This window comes from Sus scrofa, chromosome X (assembly GCF_054392235.1).
Source record: "Sus scrofa isolate SSC_HxYL_T2T_F1_AM1 chromosome X, Sscrofa_HxYL_maternal_Yorkshire_Landrace_v2.0, whole genome shotgun sequence".
Classification (NCBI taxonomy): domain Eukaryota; kingdom Metazoa; phylum Chordata; class Mammalia; order Artiodactyla; family Suidae; genus Sus; species Sus scrofa.
The window spans coordinates 29775598-29796165 of record NC_139401.1 but is presented as its reverse complement, the minus strand read 5'-3'; the positions used below and the strand labels follow the sequence as shown (position 1 = coordinate 29796165).

Here is a 20568-nt window from a genome sequence, read left to right as displayed (position 1 = left end):
GAAAAAGTACATTAGTTTGACATCTCCTTAAATGGTGATGGTATTGTCAACTTACTTGACTTCTTACCTCTCACACTCTATCCCAGCCACATGTGTCTCTTTTCAGTTCCTTGAACATGTCAAGATGTTTTTCACTTGAAGGTTTTGGTCTGGCTGTATGTTCCATCTGAAAGCCTCTTCATTCCCCTGTCAAATCCCATGTACCCTTCAGGGTCTCACTTAAATATGACTTTCAAATAAAGTATTTCCTGAGACTCCTATATTGAATGAAATAATCAACAGAAAATGCTTAGCAAAGTAAGTGTAATACAGTAAGTGCTCAATAAAAATCTGCTTAGTGAATAGAATGCTATTGTTTAGTAATGCAAAACAAGTCAAACAAGCAGGACACATTGAAAAATACCCTTATTGACAGAGCTTGAATTTTCAGACATCTGTATGTGCACAGTGTCTCAGTGATTTCAGTAAAGATTTAAATAAAGTATTTAGGCATAAAACCTTTTAATTATCTTATGTGAGTTAACTGCTCATATTTGGGTAAAAGCTTTTGTTTAATTCATCTTCAAAATGACTGTTACAGAAAATTCTATGTTATCAGTTTATGTTTCAAAGGTGCATCACACTATTTGTAGGAGCATCGTGGCACATGCAAGTGTGTGTGGAGCACTTGGAGCAGGAATAGTCAGCTTTTATGGTAATAACACACACCTGCAAGGCTACATAAGAACTATAGTAAAAGACCTTGGGATGAATGGTGCCATGATATTAAGTTAAATATAAAAGGTATACATTTGATAGGAAAAAAGTTTCTTTTTCACTCTTCCTTCCTTCCTCACTTTCACTTTCTCCCTTCTTCTTTCCTTCCTTCTTTCTTTCTTTTTGTAGCAGTTGTTAAGCAAAGTTTAACATTTTTCAATCAGGTTTTTACTTGGTGATTACTGACAAAGAAGGAAAAAGTTTTTGGGCCCAATTAATTCGTTTGTTAATTGGCTGGATAATGGAAAACAGAATTGGGACTTCATTGTTTTTTCTTTTTTGTATTAACTAGGAGAATGCTATAGATCCCATTTTAAAAAATATAATGTTGTGATTCATCTAATCCACAAAACTGATTCTGGACCTGAGCATTATATTTATATTCACATGTATGAGGGGGAGAAGCAATTTGAGTTGCTTTGAAGTCTCTGTGGAAGTGGTTTAGTGGGCATATCAGGGATAAAATTGGGAATTACATTTGAAAAGCAGAAGAGTGGTGAATGGGTTGAAATATGGGGTTGTTTGCCTATAAAAGGTAAAATTACATATAAGAAATATGCTCTCTGATATCTGGTAAAGACTAGGCCTAACAAAGGATGATGGTATTTCCATGATCTGATTAAAATAGGGTTGCCACTTGGCAACAGAGCTGAGTTTTCAATTCAATTGGCCCTCCAGTTTTGAAATTATATGATTTTTGAGGTGAATATTTAAATAAGAAATTTGCACTATTTTAACTTTTATGCTTAAAGTAGGATCTTATTAATATTTCAATGCTTTAATATTTAAAAGGAACATAATACAAGTTTGTGTAAAATGTAACTTCATTGTGTGACAAATAGGCAACATGCTTGGGCTGTAGGCAGCCCTAGATAGTATTGTTCATTGCTTCCTCTCACTGGAGAGAGGCTCACATAGCCATGTCTCATTGACATCAGGCTTGGCCGTGTAACTTGAAATGCTCGTTCCTGCAGTAAAATTATACATCATGACACTACTGAAATTAGAAGTAGCCATATGACTTGCTTTAGCGAATAAAGTATGGATAGAAGTGGTGTCAGTTCTAAGGAGAAAATTTATAATCTTGTGGATCACCTTTTATTACCTTCCCCTGTGTCACAAAACCAGCAATGTTCCAGATGGAATTTGCTCTCTCGACTCGAATCTTAGAGTGAAGATAGCATGAAATGGCATCACAGTCCACCCATATCATAAGCAGGAAACACACCTTTGCTCTCTCAGACCACTGAGTTTACAAGTGGTTGTTATACGGTATAACTTAGCCCAAATGGACTGGCTGATATACTTCCTAAGATGAAGAAGATACTGCTCACAAAAATGAATAAAATGTCATTTGCATTTTTAAGAACCTCATTTTATAATAAAGACATCAAGATAATTACAAAACAATATGTTGAAAGCTAATAGGATATGTAGAAAGCACTATAATTATACTGAAGAAATATAAATCCTACTTAAAGTGTTTAGGGAAAAGAAAACTTAATGTAGGAAACAACACTGAATTTGAAATTTGGAAGGCTATGTAAGAGTTCATAGATTTTTTTTTAAGGAGGACATTATAGAAACAAGTATCATGTTCAATAGTTTAGAGGAATAGCAAGAAGCATGACATATTTTGAGGATGTGTAGTATCTATGATGGCATCCATAACATCAGGGAAAAGTTTAAAGATGACGAAGGATCTTATATACCATGTTAGGGAGGTAGTGAAGATCCAGGCAGATCAGAAGTTGAATTTTGTCTCTGCCATGAAATATTCTCCCCATGAAAAAGGACATTGCTTTCTTAATCTGTACAATGGGCTAAGAAACACCCAGCTCATAGACCTTGTTTGGAGAACAAAAGTATCTGATGCTCAGTAAATCTTAATGGGATGTGTTTGGAGTGTTTTTTAAGCAATGGCTTGATGGGATCAAAATCATACTTTAGAAAGATCACTCTGGAAGCATTTGGAAGATGAACAGTGTAGGGGGATGATGACAGGCAGGGAGGCCAGTTAGGAGTTCATTCACTGCTATGAGAGATTATGAGGACTGAGGCTAAGGCAGTGATAATACCTGGCTTGTCCCCTTTCTTCTTATGAATTCCATACATGTCATGTGTATATATCAATGCTCTCAACAGGGCAGGAAATCACAAGAGAACCACTTGCGTTTTCTTGAGGTCCCAATTTTCCAAAGATGAATGATGCTGAACCTGTGCTAATCACCCTAGTACAGGTATTCAACCCTCACTACTGAAGACCATGTATTTTGGTACTTTTCAGGGTCTAGGTTACTCTGCCTCACCCATGTTTTAAGTCTTACCCTTCAACACCACTCCTGTCCCATCCCCTTATCACTCTGCTAATCTAATAAATTGATCAGTATTAATATGATAATGGGATAAAATATTTTCATTAATTACAGTTTCCAGGTTTGCTTCCATCTGTGCTTTCTGAAGACTTTATTATCCCCCAATATTACTATGATGATTGTTATTATAATTATTATTACATAATGAGTATGACTTTGGGTTTTATTTTTAAGACCAATGATCCTCAAACTTAGCTGCTCATTAGAATTACCTGGGGCACTTCTCAAAATCTCCACGTTTAGGTCACATCTTATACTAATTAAATCAGAATCTCTCAGAGTGCAATCCAGTTCTCAGTTATTTTTCAAACTTCCCAGGTGATACCAAAGAGCAAAAAATTTGAGAAGCAGAGATTTATGGAGTGATTTGCAAGCTTGAATGTGCATACAAATCATCTTGGGGCTCTTGCTCAACAGCAGATTCAGTAGTTTTGAGGCAAGGCCTGAGATTTTTGCATTCCTAGCAAGCTCCCAGATGATGCTGGCATTGCTGGTCAGAGGACCACACTTTGCATAGCCAAGATTTAATGAACCATTAACAGCTCTATTATAAAACCATTTTAGGACATTCTAAAGATAACATTATTATTTGTGATTATCAAGGAAAATTTTTGTTCTTCCCTTTCACTCCCAGGGCTACATTTGGACTTTTGACTAAGTATGTGCCCACTGTTCAGCTATCCTTTTTACATTATAAGTAACTGATCAAATGTTCATCAAAAGCCAATGCACTTTAATAAAACTGAGATTTACACATATGAAACACTGTACTACACAATTTACCCTTTTTTATAGGACTTAATGGCCTTGGTATATGAAAGGCTATGCTGTACTGACCCTTAATTAAAGAACTTTAAAAACATACCAAGTAAACCAATGCATAATTTTAATTAAGAATGTTTAATTTGAATTTAATAGATGCCAAACAAGGTAAACTCATTTAGAATGATCTTTTCTGTCTGAAAAGGAAGTACTTATTATGAGATTAAAGTTCATTTGCTGAATTAAAAGATGTCAGTAACACAAAAGTTACTTCACTCAGTTTTTGCACAGTAAAGGAAACCATCAATGAAATTAAAAGACAACCTACTGAATGGAGAAAATACTTGTAAACTGTATGACCCATAAGGGGTTAATATCCAAAAATATATAAATAACTTACACAACTCAATATAAAAAAATCCAATTTAAAAATGGGTAGAGAACCTAAATAGACTTTTTGCCAAAGTAGACGTACAGATTGCTAACAGGCATTTTAAAAGATGCTCAGAGAGTGGGAGGGATCGGGAGCTTGGGCTTATCAGACACAACTTAGAATAGATTTACAAGGAGATCCTGCTGAGTAGCATTGAGAACTTTGTCTAGATACTCATGTTGCAACAGAACAAAGGGTGGGGAAAATAAATGTAATTGTAATGTATACATGTAAGGATAACTTGATCCCCTTGCTGTACAGTGGGAAAATTAAAAAAAAAAAAGATGCTCAACATCACTAATTATTAGATAAATGCAAAGCAAAGCCATAACGAGGTTTCGTTTCACACCATCAGAATGGCCACCATTAAAAAGCCTACAGATATAAATTCTGGAGAGGATCTGGAGGGAAAAAAAACCCTCCTACACTGTTGGTGAAACATAAATTGGTGCAACCACCATGGAAAATAACATGGAGGTTTCTCAAAAAAAAATCAAAAATAGAACTACCATATATGATCCAGTAGTTCCACTCCTGGGTACATAGCTGATAAAAATGAAAACACTAACACAAAAAGATAATGCACCCCAATGTCCACAGCAGCATTATTTATAAGATAAGGAAGCTGAGATAAGGAAGCAACCTAAGTGTCCATCGACAGATCAAAGTGTAAAGCTGTGGTACATATATAACTTGGAATGTTACTTGGCCATAAAAAGAATGAAATAATGGCATTTACAGCAACATGGATGAACCTAGAAACCATCATACTAAGTGAAGTCAGACCATGAAAGAGAAACATCATATGATATCACTTACATGTGGAATCTTAAAAAAAGTTACAAATGAACTAATTTGCAGAACAGAAACAGACTCACAAATTTTGAAAAACATATGGTTACCAAAGGGGACATGTGGGAGGTGGGATGGACTGGGGGTTTGGGACTGGCATATGCACACTGTGGTATATGGAATGACTGGTCAACTGGGAGCTGCACAGGGAACTCTACCCAATATTCTGTGATACAGATGTGGGAAATGAATCTGAAAGAGAATGGATCTGTGTATATGTATAACTGAATCATTGTGTTGTACAGCAAAAATTATCACAACTATACTTGAATAAAACTTAAAGGAAAAAAATCAATTGGAAAAAAGGTGTGATATACATATACACATATATACACACAAAATATATATATATAAGACTATTACCCATAAAAAAGAATGAAATTCTGCCACTTGCAACAATGTGTATGGACCTAGAGGGTATTATATTTAATAAAATAAGTCAGACAGGAAGATAAATATGTTATCGCTTATATGAGGAATCTAAAAAAATTACACAAATGAGGAGTTCCCATCATGGCTTAGTAGTTAGTGAACCCCACTAGCATTCATGAGGACACAGGTTCAATCTCTGGCCTCGCTCAGTGGGTTAAGGATCCTGCGTTGCCATGAGCTGTGGTATAGGTTGCAGACACGGCTCAGATTCTGTGTTGCTGTGCTGTGCTGTGCTGTAGATTGGCAGCTGCAGCCCCGATTCAGCCCCTAGCCTGGGAACCTTCATATGCCGAGGATGCGGCCCTAAAAAGACAAAAAGACCAAAAAAAAATGTACACAAATGAATATATATAACAGAACAGAAACAGACTCAAAACAAAACAGAGAACAAACTAGTGGCTACCAATGGGAGAGGCAAGGAAGGGAAAGGCAAGATAGGGAAAGGGGATTAAGAGGAACAAACTATTATGTATAAAATAAATAAGAAACAATGATATATTGTACAGCACAGGGAAATATAGCCAGTATTTTGCAATTACTTTAAATGGAGAATAATGTATAAAAATACCAAATCACTATGCTGTACATCTGAAACTAATATTATAAATCAACTATACTCTAATAAAGAATATATAAACACAATTTTTAAAAGTTACTTTGCTCATACACACAGTTCTACATACCAGAGAAATGTCAAATTATATTTTGTTTACATTATAATACATTACAATACTTCTAGTATTAGTGTATGTTAGCAGAATTTTTATGAAAAGTTTAGTTTCCTATTTGTGTGTCCTTTCTTATACATGGAATGCTTACTTCAAATGCTGCTGAATGGTTATTAAAATAACCTTCAAGGTCTGGTCCCTACTTGCACCTTTTATTTCACCCATTAGAGCCCAGCTGGAGGAAGGTTATAGAAGTGGCAACAGGAAGCTTCTGCTACCAGCCTATAAACCAAACTCCACCATCCTTGATCTTGTTATCTCCAGGTGATTTCTGCCTAAGGCCCTGGCATACTCCTTTGAGTTATACAATTTCTAAAGAAACACACACACACAGAGTCCTAACCATTTCATGCTTAATAAACTGTTGACCAGGAGTTTGCAGCTCAAGGTATCAGGGGGCCCTAATTTGTACATTTATGTCTCCTCACAGAATCCTATTAAAATGACAAAGGAAATGACACAGATGAGACTAGAGCTTGATAAGCAAACAATCTATGGGACAGAGATTTGGATAGATTTTTGGAAGATGGAAGGGAGATAGAGTCACACTGATAAATAAATGAGGGCAGAGGAAAACATAACCCAGGAAACATACAGGTAAAAGCTACTGAGAAGGCTGGAATTTTCCACCTGGCAGAGCCCTGAGAGAGGCTCCCAAAGCAGAGAGAGCAGGCATAGGAGTGGGAGTGCGTTGCTGGATAGTCATTCAGGTGATGATTAGTTAAGGAACTGTCCATGGACTAGTTTGCTCAGCCAACAGGAGAAAGAAAAGAAATTCCAGAAAGGCACGTGGGTACAATAGACTGAAGAAGAACCAGGCTACATCATTCATCACCTACCATGTCATGGGCACTGCTCTTGGCACTAGGGACATAGCAGTGAATGCCTTGTCTTTACTCTCATAGAATGTATATTCCCACAAGAGAGACATATGAGTGAGAGAGAGAGAGAGACAAAGGCCCAAGAAGAAAAGTAAAGCAACCAACAGGGATAAAGAGTGACAGAGGTGCTATTTTAGACATGGCAATCAGGCAGAGAGGGGCTTTCTGAGGACCTGACATTTGAGCAAAGCCTAATGGAAATGAAAAGAATGAACCATGTGATTGCCTGTAAGAGGAGGTGGAACAGTCCAGATGAGGGAAGTTGCAGTTGTGAGGAATATCAAGGGAGCATGTAGCGAGAGCACACGAGTGAGGGAGAGGAATTAGAGAGAGCCACAGCCAGTTCAGTAAGATTTTAAAAACAAGGTCTTATACCACTAGACTGTTCTAAGTGTGAAAGAAATGTACACAATCTCACCACTTTTTTTTTTTAGCCACACTTGTAGCATGTGGAGGTTCTCCGGTCAGGCATCAAATCAAAGCCACAGCTTCAGCATATGCAACTACGGCAATGCTAGATACTTAATTCATTGCGCAGGCCAGGGATCAAACCCTCGACATCTCAGAGACAACACCAGATCCTTAACCCAATGTACCACAGCAGGAACTCCCTCTCACTTATCTTTAGGCATCACTCTTTACTTGGGGAACTAGCTGTAGAAAGAGAATGAATGGAAGCAAGAGAGCAGTGAGGAGGTAATTACAAGAGTTGATGTCAAAAAAGATGGTGGTTTGATCCAGGGTATGGTAATGATAGTGGTGGGGAAATGCTGGATCTGAGATACAATTTGAAGGGAGAAGTGATAAAATTGGCTACTGGGTCAGATGCAGGATATGAATCAAGGATAACTCACATTGGAACGAGAGGTCAGAAGGCTTCAGAAGCATGTCCCAGCAATGTAGTTTGAGTACCTTGATCCAGCCATGCCTCAAGCCTCAGGAAGCCTGTGCGAAGGTTCTAGTTTTGTTTAAACTTCTTCACATAGATTAAAATCCTAAGAACCTGTGCTTAATGTCAAGGTCTTTAGAAATTCCCCAAATATACATGCAACGCTACCATCACTACTTTTGCAAAAAGTTGTGGCTACCTGGCGATATTTTGTTTTACTGGTAAATATCGTTGGGTTTTTTTCCCAATCTATCTATGAGAGGAGCTGGTAACACTGTTGAATAAAGGCCCAGTCAGGACAAATCATTATCCAGTTGCTGGGTAAATGTTCTTGCCTGCTTCTCCCACTTGAGATTTATTTATCTAAAGAAATGAACATCATGGGACATAATGGTAACATCATTTTCAAAGATGAACAAGCTCAGCAGAAGAGCCCTGAGGTAGTTATTGTTTCACCTCAACTCATTCCCGTATCAAATGGGATTGACCTCAGGGCAGCAAATTAAGGAGGCTGAGCTAGGAAATTCTCTCTCAGAGGTCTCTTATTCCTTGCCCTCTATCTTCTTGCCTGTACTTCTAATTCTAAGGCCAGGTGGGTGGATGGTTGGTTCCATGCATGCAATCGCTTTTTTCACACTCAGGGTGTTTTGCAACACCAGAAGACTGGTGGGAACTGGGGACAACAGTCAACCTTGGGGGATGGAAACTAATGGATAAATACTGCTCTGACTTCTTTTGGGTGGACCATTCCTGGAGGCATTCTATTTCTCTGGTGGCCCTGGTGGCCCTGGTAAAGTCACTCCTGGTGCTCACAGCAGTGACCTCAGTAATGCACCTGGATATTGGTCTCCCCTCCTCCCCAGCTTCACTTTTCCTGCATTCTCACCACGACTTCTTGGGATCAGTTCCCCCAGGCTATGCACAGTCCCCACCTAGTGCCCTGTTTCAGAGAACTCAAGCAAGTGCGGCTTCTTTTTAACAACCCTGCCACACACATGGCAAAAACATCAGTTTGCAAATAAAAGCTTCGGTTTTCTTTATCACCAGCATCTGGCTCCACTGCAAAGAAATTCATCTCCATCCATCCCTCCATTTTTTGTCCTTCTTATGTTTGGCACTGTGGGCTCAGAGAAAGCAATTAGATTGTACAGCCCTACTAATGTTAGCTGCATTTACCTCCAAACTTGAATGACTTATTATCAACTGTAAGACTCCTTATCTCAAATGCATTTATATGTATATGTACAGAGTTTCAAATGCACAAATTTGATTTAGTTGGGCAATATATCACTTCACAAAGTTTCATGCTTCTGACTTGACTAAATTACAATCTGACTGTAATAACTCACATTTATGAGATATTGTTAATCATTTCATACACACTTTGTGAAGTAAACACAGATAATATATTTACTCTCATTTTCAAGATTATCAAGCTAGAAACTGCAGTGGTATTTGGCAGAAGGGACCTAGGGTCTTTCCACCAGGGCTGCCGAGGTTGTTCAAATCCACTCAGTCACAGGAAACGAGAAAAGGCTGGGCAACGTAGTGAAGTTAAAAACATGTGTAGATGTGGAAGAAACTTCACTCTGTTTCAGTAAGCGGGTGTTTACTGAGTGCCTTGAAAATGCCAGGGAATGTACAAATGACTTTAGGTGTGATGGTTGTGGGGAGTGAGTCATGAGGAGGAGGTTAAGGAGAAAAGAAAGCAATTTCCTAGGAGACAGATATTACCACAGTTCCAGACACCAATACAGGGGGAGTCTGTAACTAAAATTATCACCACCATTAGGGGACAGAGCAATATGGACCAGCAGAGCAACAATTTTCAAACTTACCAGTCAAATCAATTTTAATAGCTTGTTAAACAATTGGGCAATCATTTTTAAACCTGTCGGGCAACTAAATTAATAAATTAGATAATTCGATCAACATCTGGTATTGGGACATATTCAAAATCGGTAGATGCAGCAACATAAATTGATTTGACGGACGTTTTTCCTTGAGCAGACTGGTTGTTTGACTGACTTAGAAAGCTGACTTGAGAACATTTCAGAATTACTGTGAATATAAGTCATTATTCCAGCTCAGCAGCTATGTGACCCCTAAGGCAATGGATTACCTTCTTTGTAGCTCATCTGAAGGAAATAAATAATGATAACTTGATCTTCTGTAGGAGTTTCATGAATCAGCAGCTAAAGCCTATTAATTCTTCCATAAATAGAGCTTCCAACATTCTGGGTCTTGGAAAGAAAGAGGAGGGAGGCTATTTCTTGGATTTTATCAGGCACTATTTTTCTACAATAGTGTTTACCCAATACCTACATTGAAAAGTAGGAAAACACTATTGTTACTTTCTGTCACCTGTTTACTGAAGGAACCAAATTCTGAGGCATTCCAGCTCTTTTAAGCCTGGATTGAAAATTCACAGTCAGGTTTCAGATCGCCATGCCTTTCCAGGTCAAGAGCAGCTTGCTGTGCAAAGGTCAGTTTTACAATTTTACCCGGCTATATCCCCACCTGTACTTCACTCCTCCATCCTTTAATGAAAACTGCATTACTTTGAAGTTGAAGGTTGCATTCAGGCAGGAAAAGCAGCTTTACTCCCACCCTGAGTTGGAACAGATAATGGATTCTGCAGAGCAGGTGTCCAATTGACCAAGGTCACCGAACAATGACTCAGTGTAAATATCCAAATTGCAGTTGTGGACAAGCTCAGCACATAACAGGTGCAGTTAATGAGTGTCTTTTTGTCTAGCTGTCACAGTGGCCTGAGGACATGGAACAAATCAAACGAAGAAGGCTGTGCCTGACTTAGAAGGTTATGTCTTTACTAATCCTATGGCAGCCAGCAGGCTGGCAGAACTTGATGCAAACCTCTGCACTTGTTTGGACAATTTTGTTACTCAGGAGCTATTTGTTCAGGGGGAAGAAATGGAAGTGGAAAGATGAAGTTAGTTTTCTCCTGACATTTCCAAGGATGAATACTTGTGAAGGACAAACAGGCAAACTCTCCTTAGAAAGAGTCAATCCAAAGAACCTAGAAAGTCCTTCAGAGTTTTGAATACAAGACAGTAACTTCAAGAAAAGCACAAGTAAGAAAATCAGAAGACTGCTCTTGGAAAAGACCAGGAATTACAACCAATGTATTATAAGTTCATGGTTCTCAGCACTGCACTGAAGTTTCAATCTGGGACAATGTCTGAAAGTCAAAGTCAAAGGCATCAAATATGTGTGAGCTATAGAAGATTAAAGTCACAAAAAAATTGGTATAGATGATTAAAGTCACAATCCTAATTGGTTATTAGGATTAAATATATATATAGCTTATAAGATGAGTTTTAGAAAAGCCCTTAAATTGTGCATAGCTAGGATACGTATATTAAAACAGTTTATAGCATTTTGTTCTAGTTGCAGAGTGGAAAAGGCTAGCATAATGTTAAATTCTTCGCTCAGTGTTAAATCATTAGACAGTGAATGAGGGGAAAGTTCTTGCGAATTTGAATGTTAAGTTCCTTTATATTTTCAACTTAGTGAAGAGGTCAGCAAACATTTCTGTAAAGAGCTATACTGAGAGAGAAATAAGAAGAACCCTTGAAGGACTTAGAACATGCTGATCACCTGTGATCTGTAGAACTGTTCCCTATTTCACAAGTGTGAAAACTGAACTTAAATGACTTGTTCAATGTTATACCTTTAGAGTGGAAGGGCCCAAACTCAAAGCCATGTCTTTTGACTGTTAATTCAAGTTCTCTTGTAACTTTACCGCAGCACCTGTAGCACACACTTAGAACAGGCTGATCACCTGTGGTCTATAGAACTTTTCCCTATTTCGCAAGTGTGAAAGCTGAACTTAAATGACTTGTTCAATGTTATACCTTTAGAGTGGAAGGGCCCAAACTCGAAGCCATGTCTTTTGACTATTAATTCAAGTTCTCTTGTAACTTTACCACAGCACCTGTAGCACCCTGCATAAATAAATAAATAAATACCTCAAAAAGGCTCCTAGTCTAACAGGGCTTCCTAACTTCTCTTCCCTCCAGGCTCAGTGAAGCCACAGTCCCTCTGAGTTGAAGGCAGGAGTTACGGTCTTCTCCTCCTTCTCTAAAGATATAGTTGGCCAACAAATGCATTTTCAAACACTTACTTTCTGCCAGATGTTATTCTAATCACTGGGATACAGCGTGGATGATTCCTTTCCCTCAGGAGACTTATACTAGTTGGGGGAGACAATCAACAAGCATTAAATAACTAAATACACCAATCACATCAGATTATGATAAGCATTAGGAAAAAAATAAAATGGAGTAACAGAATAAAAAGCAACTAGCACCGGCAACCTAAAGAGGGGACTAAGATAGGTGGTGCTTTTCAGGTAGGTTGGTTGATGGGTTCATCCAACAGGAGTAACAATACCCAAAACAGTAGCTTGAATATTGGAAATGGCAAATGATGACAAGGTAAATGAGATAACATTTCCAATATATATTATTGCTATGGACCAGGTGACCCTTCCAGTGTTTTGAATCTGGGCCATGAAATGTGGACATGCAGAAAAAAATGAGACGGCTTCAGGGTGGAGGGTGAGGGTGGGCTTCCGGAGGAGAGAGGGAATAATGGTGTTGCTGGGGTAGTACTACCTAACTCTGAAGTGATCCCACATTATCTTTAAAAGGGGGAGGTTAATGGCTGATACATCCAACACTTATCATGTACCAAGCAAACTTTTTACATGAATTAACTCAACACAGGAGGATCACATCACAGAGACTATTGTCCATGTTCTACAAAAAAGGAAACTGAGGCACAGGTGGCTTGAGTAACTGTCTTGTGGAAGGTTAATAATGCCTCTGATGAGGGCCATGTCCTAATTCGCAGTACCTGTGAGTTGGTAGCCTACAGGTAAAAGACTTCCCAAATGTGATTTAATTACCATCTTTGAGATGGAGAGGTTATTCTGTATTATCTGGGTTTGCCCAATATAGTTATAAAGATCCTTATAAGAGACAAAAAGAAGATGGAAGCAGAGGTAGGAGTGATGTGGCCAAGAGCTAAGGAATGCAAGCAGCTTCTAGAAGCTGAAAAGGCAAGAAAAGAGATTCTCCTGTAGGGCCTTCTACAGAAGGAATGTCACCTTGACTTTAGCCCCAGTGAGACTGATCTCAAACTTCTGGCCCCCAGAACTGTAACATAATAAATTTGTGTTTCCTTAAGCCAACTAAATTTGTGGTAATTTGTTACAGCAGCAATAGGAAACTAATACATTGCCCAAGGCCCTGGGGCTATAGAGTATCAGGGCCAGAATTAAAATCAAAGCAATCTGGTGCCAGCATGGAGATTTAGACACTGTGTAAGACAGCCTTTCGAGGCAGAATAAAATTTCAGGTTGAATCCAAAATAAGTGTCTCTGAGCTTTTCCACTTATGCTTAGAATTCCAGGTCTCAGAGAAACTTAGCGAGAAAGAGGGAGGGAGAGAAAGAGGAAGCCGGGGTGGGGGGGGGGGAGGCAGAAGGAAATAGCTGGGATTCTATACCAGCTGGTATATACCAGTCCCCTTCCCTGTTCCATGACTTCAGTCATGGACCCAAGAGATAACGAAATAAACTTCCCATTTGAGAGATGAGGAATTTGAGGACTAAAGGGGTTGTGGTTTCAAGTTGATCAGATGGTTGGTGAAACAATCAGCTAGTTACACAAGGGGCAGGTGATGATGTGGGAATTCCCAGTTATCTTAGTGCCTGCAAGGAACTCAAGGAAAGAGGGCTGGGTGGCAAGCGAGGACTAAAGGATCCAGGCTTTCTGAAACCTGTTTCTCATGATTTGCCTAGGAAGAGTGGGAGAAGAAATATTAATTGCACGTCTACCCAATGTAATATCTCTAGAAGAATCCAAAGTTCTCACTGTAGCAACCTTTTAGCCCCTTGTTATGATTATATTCCCAAATATTAGCCATTTTATAAGCTGGATGCTGCCTCTAGCTCTCTAACACGACACCTACGACAGAATGAGTGCTCATAAATATTGCTTGAATTAAACAAAGAGCTTATGATAGCATCTTTAGACCAGTGATGTTTCAAAATTTAAGACGCAAACAAATCCTTTGGATACTTCGTTAAAATGAGATTCAGAGTAAGAAGGTCTGGTTGGGGCCTGGGATTGCGCATTTCTATCAAGTTCCCATAGGATGCTGATACTGCTGGTCCACAATCTATATTTTTCAAGGTCTCTGAAAATGAGACCTCCCTATCCACATACAAAATAAAAGTCGTACAAAGTTTAATCATTTAATTAAAGTTCGCAAAATAGCATAGAAATAGATTTTTCCTCTTTTCGGTGCCACTATCCTCCCAGTAAAGGGAGCAAATTAGTGCCAGGGTTTAGTGAAAAGAGTTGGAACAGTGCCCCCAAATACCTTCTCCCTGCGCTCTGCCTTCTTCCTCTCATTGCACTCTTCCCTCCTCCAGGAACTCCCACGCCTCCGCTCCTCTTCCATTTTCAGCCTTTAAGAAGCCTCTGCCCCTTTTGAACCGCCGAGGTCACAAGCGAACACGCCCGAGCGCCGCGCCCCTCTCCGCGCCTTTGCTCAGGCGGAGACGGCAGACGCGCGTGCGTGCGCGCTCAATATAAATGGATCGCAGGCGGCCGCTACTGGACAGAGCCGGGCTACCCGCGCAGCGGGCCATGGCGGGCGAGGACCATCAGTGGCAGGGCAGCATCCTCTACAACATGCTCATGAGCGCAAAACAAACGCATGCGACACGGGAGGCGCCCGAGGCACGGCTGAGGGGTTCGTGCTGGGGCTGCTCCTGTGGCTCGGAGCCCCCGGTGGGCAGAGAGGGGCAGCCGGGTGGACCGGCAGTGGCGCTCCTGTACCGTTGCTGCTTTTGCGGTGAAGACCACCCGAGGCAGGGCAGCATCCTCTACAACATGCTCACGAGCGCAAAGCAAACGCAGGAAACTCCGGAGGCCCCCGAGGCACGGCTCGGGGGAGCATGCTGGGGCTGCTCATGTGGCTCTGAGCCCCGGGTGGGTAGAGAGGAACTGCCCGGTGGGCGGGCCACAGTGCTCCTGTACCGCTGCTGCTTTTGCGGTGAGGAGCACCCACGGCAGGGCAGCATCCTGTACAGCTTGCTCACCAGCGCAAAGCAAACGCACGTGGCTCTGGAAGCTCCGGAGGCGCGGCCGGGGGGCGCATGGTGGGACCGCTCCTACTGCGCACAGAGGCTGGGAGCCAGAGAGGAGCTGCCTGGCGGGCGGCCGGTGACGCTCCCATACCGCTGCTGCTTTTGCGGTGAAGACCACCCACGGCAGAGTGGCATCCTCTGCAACATGCCTATGAGCGCAAAGCAAACGCACGTGGCTCCAGAGGCGCAGCCGGGGGCCCCCTGGTGGGACCCCTCGTGTGCCGCGCAGCGGCGGGTGGCCCTCAAGAGCCCACAGGTGGTTTGCGAGGCAGCCTCGGCGGGCCTGTTGAAGACGCTGCGCTTCGTCAAGTACTTGCCCTGCTTCCAGGTGCTGCCCTTGGACCAGCAGTTGGTGCTTGTGCGCAGCTGTTGGGCGCCGCTCCTCATGCTAGAGCTGGCCCAGGACCGCTTGAACTTTGAGACGGTGGAGACCTTGGAGCCCAGCCTGCTACAGATGATCCTCACCACCAGGCGGCAGGAGACAGAGGGAGATGAGCCGCCTTCGCCCCAGCCCCCAGTGCAGCCACACTTGGTACTGCCGTCGGAGGCCGAGCATCTGCCATCGGTCGCCGAGGTCCAAGCCATCAAGGGCTTCCTTGCCAAGTGCTGGAGCCTAGACATCAGTACCAAGGAGTATGCCTACCTCAAGGGGACCGTGCTCTTTAATCCGGGTAAGGGCGCCGGCCTCGGGCTCCGGTTTTTCTCTGCTCCTAAAAGCATTGGGTACTAGTACCTCCCTGTGGAGCAGGCACGAGTTAGGGAAGTGGTGGAGCACACACGTCAGGAGTCGAGAGTAACTCAGCAGAGTTGCGCAGCTTGGGAAATCATTCTCGTGGGTGCGGAGCTGCCAGCAGGCTGGGGGTGGGGGGGGCGTTATTTGTTGAGGTTTGTACTTAATCTCTCTACACCTTACTGTTAAGACAGAGAAGTCTGCTTTCAAGGGACATGGCTATTCCTTCAGTTCTCATCTTTTAAATCCAATAGCAGAGCTTCAAAACAAAGTTCCTTCGCTGCAAATTCTGCCATATCTCTTTCTGAAACTCAGTTTTGAAATCTGCTAGAAAGTTTTTTGTTGGAGGAAGTCTATGAAGGCTGGCAAGAAAGGAAACGTGCTAAGGACCCATAGAGAGACCATGCCCTAGGGACATTGTCAGTCAGGAGGCAGGACTTGGTGTTTCCCGCCTCTGCCTCTGAATGGTCATTGTAATGGTCCTCGGCACCTGGACTATCATCACTCAAGTTTCTGTATCAGGTTAGCAGAGGGGTAGGAATAAGACTTGTGAGGGATGCAAGCAAGAGCACTGTACTTCAGAACTTGAAGTTACCCTAGAGACCTCCTAATCAATCCCCTCTGCCCTTCATCCTTCATCCCATGGGCATGTTAGGTAGTCCAGTCCCAAGTGACCTTGCTCCAAAATAAGTTCGGGTCTCCTGGGCCCAAGGGGATGTGGGCTGCACCACACTTTCAGGTTGTCTGTTGGCTGCTGGCCCCTCTGCCTCACACAGTGCAACCAGATCACTGTAGAACATCTCCCTGGACAACCCAGCACCTTGTCTTGAGTATATCCTACTACTAGAGTCATCTTCCACCCGCAGCCTTCCAAAAGGCTCACAAATGGGCAGGAAGTTTCCAGGCGGCTTGAGTTGGGATAGTTTTTATCATGCTCCCTCCACATCCTTTTTTCCTAACACCGAGAGTCTTGGGGTATGTACTTGCCTCCTGCCTAGCCTTTTTGAAGGGGTAGAGAGCAATATCTAATGGGATAATAATTCATCCAGAACTCATGCTTCAGGAATTAGAGACCTCAGCTCATCCCAGTGATCATTATAGGTCACTTTTTGCTTACATCATTGTTTTCCAAACTTGCTTCCTAGAAGTTCTGATTCAGTAGCTCTGGTCCAGGGTCTGCACATCGGTATGCATGATAAGTGCCTCAGGTGTTTCTTAAGATCGTTTGGAAAATGCTGTCTTCTCGCTCCTTCAGCCTTTTTATTAGACATCTACCATGAGCTTTGTTCTGTTGGAATAAAAAGGTAAGACAGTGGCTCAGCTTTCAGAAATTTACATTCCACTAGTTTGCCTCTTTTCCTCCGCCCTGCTTTGCATCCCTTATTCTTGCTCTGCTTTTCTGAATCCTTTCTCAGATGAGTTTAATCTCGGATATACCTGCTTTGGGGAAAAAGTAATGCCTGCTGACTGTGTGGCTTTCTTTGCTGTTTATCATTTTGTACCCCCTGATCTTTAAACATTTCTGTCCCCCCTCCTATGGAGTCCATCTGTCTTTTCTCTTTCCTGAATTTACTTTGAAGGCAAATCTTTTGGGGGGGCACTTTCAGTGGATGATGGAGGAGGAGGAGTGTGTGGTATGAAAGCAGAGAAAAGTGGAGTTCACAAGGTGAAGTTTTAATAAGCCATGAATCTAGACCTGGTGGAGTCTTTCAATTTCTGGTAGTTTCACGCAAGCCTCTTCTTACCCTCATGAATGAAATCCCAGTACAATAAAATTGCATATCGAGTCTGGATAATGAGCTGTAGGTAGTAAGGGATGTTAATGTGTGGACTTGGGTAATCAGAATTGGAATATGGATTAGAGATATTTTATTCTCACTGATCAGATTTGCTATTTGCCTATAATAGAAATGACTCACTTATTGCCATGACTTGTTTAAAGAACACTGGTTAGCTCTGTTATTCTGTGATGATCAGCATGGTGCTTTTAAAATACTTTTCTGTTGGATTTTGTAGAAAAAGGGAAGGAAAATGATTACAATCATGGACATCATTTAAACAATGGTAAATTGGTAATTACTTAAATACAAGTTAAAGAATTTTACCATACTATGATTATCATGGAGGATCAAAAGACTTTTAAAAGCAGCCTCTCTTTACCACCTCTTGCATAAAACTTAGAGGCATTTAATCTTTCCTGCATTGTACTTCATTCCATTTTACTTGGGTATCACACTGTACTGCAAGAAGGTCATGCATTCTTTATTTGAAAAGTTACTTTTGTACCATGTTGCAATAGATGATGTTTTCATGCTTACTTTTTAACCCTTTAATGGATGTAGGACAATGCTTTCAGAGGCTTTACTTTTTAAAGAGCCTTTTGGAATGCTCATTAAAATCACTTTTTTTTTTGGTCATTTTGGGGCCGCACTCATGGCATATCAAAGTTCCCAGGCTAGGGGTCGAATCAGAGCCACAGCTGCTGGTCTACACCACAGCCACAGCAATGCTGCATCCAAGCTGCGTCTTCGACCTACACCATAGCTCAGGGCAACGCCTAATCCTTAACCCACTGAGTGGGGCCAGGGATCGAACCTATGTCCTCATGTGTACTAGTTGGGTTCATTACCGCTGAGCCATGATGCAATCTCCTGAAGTCACTTTTTAAAAAACCTTCCCTGATTTTCTTTTCTGTGGAAAAGATCCTTTGTGCTGTATATTAGATTCCAGATATGTGATATCATATGGTATTTGTGTTTCTCTTTCTGACTTACTTCACTCAGGATGAGAGTCTTTGTTCCATCCATGTTGCGGCAGATGGCATTATTTTGTTCTTTTTTTATGGCCGAGTGGTATTCCAGAAAAAATTGACAGAACACTGTAAACCAGCTATAATGGAAAAAAATAAAAATCATTATATATATAAAAAATACCTTGTCTAATACAGAAATCATGGTACAGTGGGCTTAGTTGGTGCCGTGAAGTTTACCAGCATGGGCTGTAATTAGTACAATGGTGGGAAATTCAAGGGAGGATGCTAACATAGTTGTCACCTGGCAATACCTCTTGCCATTATCCTAAGGCCTGTTTCCCACAGGTGAAAGATAAAGTGCACACTTCTTAAAATAATTTTAATTTCTTGAGCTGTGCACAGACAGTGAACCGGAGCAATGATTGATTAAACTACATTCTAATGTCATACTGAATTAAGCGTGCATTTGTTGGCTCAGGGTCAGCAGTTTTTAAATGTGAGAATACAAACATAATGAATATTAAATAAGAATAATTACACGATGTTTTCTTCTTGGAAGCATTGCTTCTGAAACCTTAGAACTGGCTTGGTGCTTTATTCTTGCTGTAGAAAGAACTTTTACCAGGAAACTTGAGTGCTTTTTTAATTGAGGAAGAGGGAACAGAAATGGGTATATTTTAAAAGCTAGCCAAGGGCTCTGAATGAGCTGTGTCTAACAAAGTTTTTTTTTTTTTTTCTTTTCCTCCTCCAGACCTGCCAGGGCTTCAGTGCGTGAAGTACATCCAGGGACTTCAGTGGGGAACTCAGCAGATCCTTAGCGAACACATCAGGATGACACACAGGGGGTACCAGGCCAGATTTGCTGAGCTGAACAGTGCCCTTTTCCTGCTGAGATTCATCAATGCCAATGTCCTTGCCGAACTGTTCTTCAGGCCCATCATTGGCACTGTCAGCATGGATGACATGATGCTGGAAATGCTCTGTGCAAAGTTATGAAGGCATGCGGGCCACCCAAGTACAGGAGCTGTGAGCAGAAGAGTGTAAAATAGTGTAAAATAAACTTTCTTATTATTTTTACATGCCTGGTATTTTTGTATTCGGTGAAAGAAAAACTTTAGTTATGGACAATTAGGAAAATCCTCTGTTCCATACTGTTTCAATGTGAAGGAAAATATTTGCCAACAGGTAACACGTCTCTGTACATCTTTAAAGAAAGAGCAGGGGGCTACACTAATAGGCTATTTTCATAAGGTTAGCCACTCTCTCCACTGAACCTGCCAAAATCAAATTTACAGCATCAAGTTATAATGGTAAGGTGTTACCCACTAACTTGATTGTGAAAAGGTTCTTCAGGGTATAAGTAAGGCTTCAAAAATATTAAAAATCATATTTAATATGATGTCAACAACAGTGACTTCATAGGTTGACTTGGATTTACATTTCCACTCACATCTGCTGTGTGGAAGACCGTCTTTGTGCAAAGTCAAGTGTAAATCTGTGCCTATAGAGGCACCTGAAAGTAAAGGAGATTTTTCAGTCTTAGTTTGGGATTTTTCTGTACAGAGTTAAGCAAGAAACTTATATTCTATAAGAAGGCACTATAGTTCCAGAAAAATCAACGTCATTATAAACCCCCAATTATATCTCACCTTTTAGATACATTATATACAGAACTGTCACATTGAACGAGCATGGTTTGAAATATAAAATGACTTTATTGTTGGCTCCTGCTGCCCCTTTAAATGCAGTCAGTAGAACTAGTTCTTCCTTGTCCCCGGATAAAATTTAGGGCA

At 41.1% G+C, this 20568-nt stretch overlaps 1 protein-coding gene and 1 long non-coding RNA gene across 2 annotated transcripts in view; one reads left to right on the top strand and one right to left on the bottom strand.

Annotated features, from left to right (window-relative positions):
• Positions 1 to 14687, bottom strand: part of LOC110257744 (uncharacterized) — a 296540-nt gene extending 281853 nt beyond the window's left edge. Inside the window, exons 1-2 of the long non-coding RNA XR_014835223.1 lie at positions 14522 to 14687; positions 68 to 257 (exon numbers count right to left, since the gene is read on the bottom strand). This is a non-coding gene — a long non-coding RNA (uncharacterized LOC110257744). The remainder of the gene's footprint in view (positions 1 to 67; positions 258 to 14521) is intronic.
• Positions 14688 to 14766: 79 nt separating this feature from the next.
• Positions 14767 to 19845, top strand: NR0B1 (nuclear receptor subfamily 0 group B member 1). Its single transcript, NM_214387.1, is given in 2 exon segments — positions 14767 to 15964; positions 19527 to 19845. Coding segments are annotated over 2 exon segments (1419 nt in total). The 5' UTR covers positions 14767 to 14790; the 3' UTR covers positions 19772 to 19845.
• Positions 19846 to 20568: the final 723 nt, after the last annotated feature.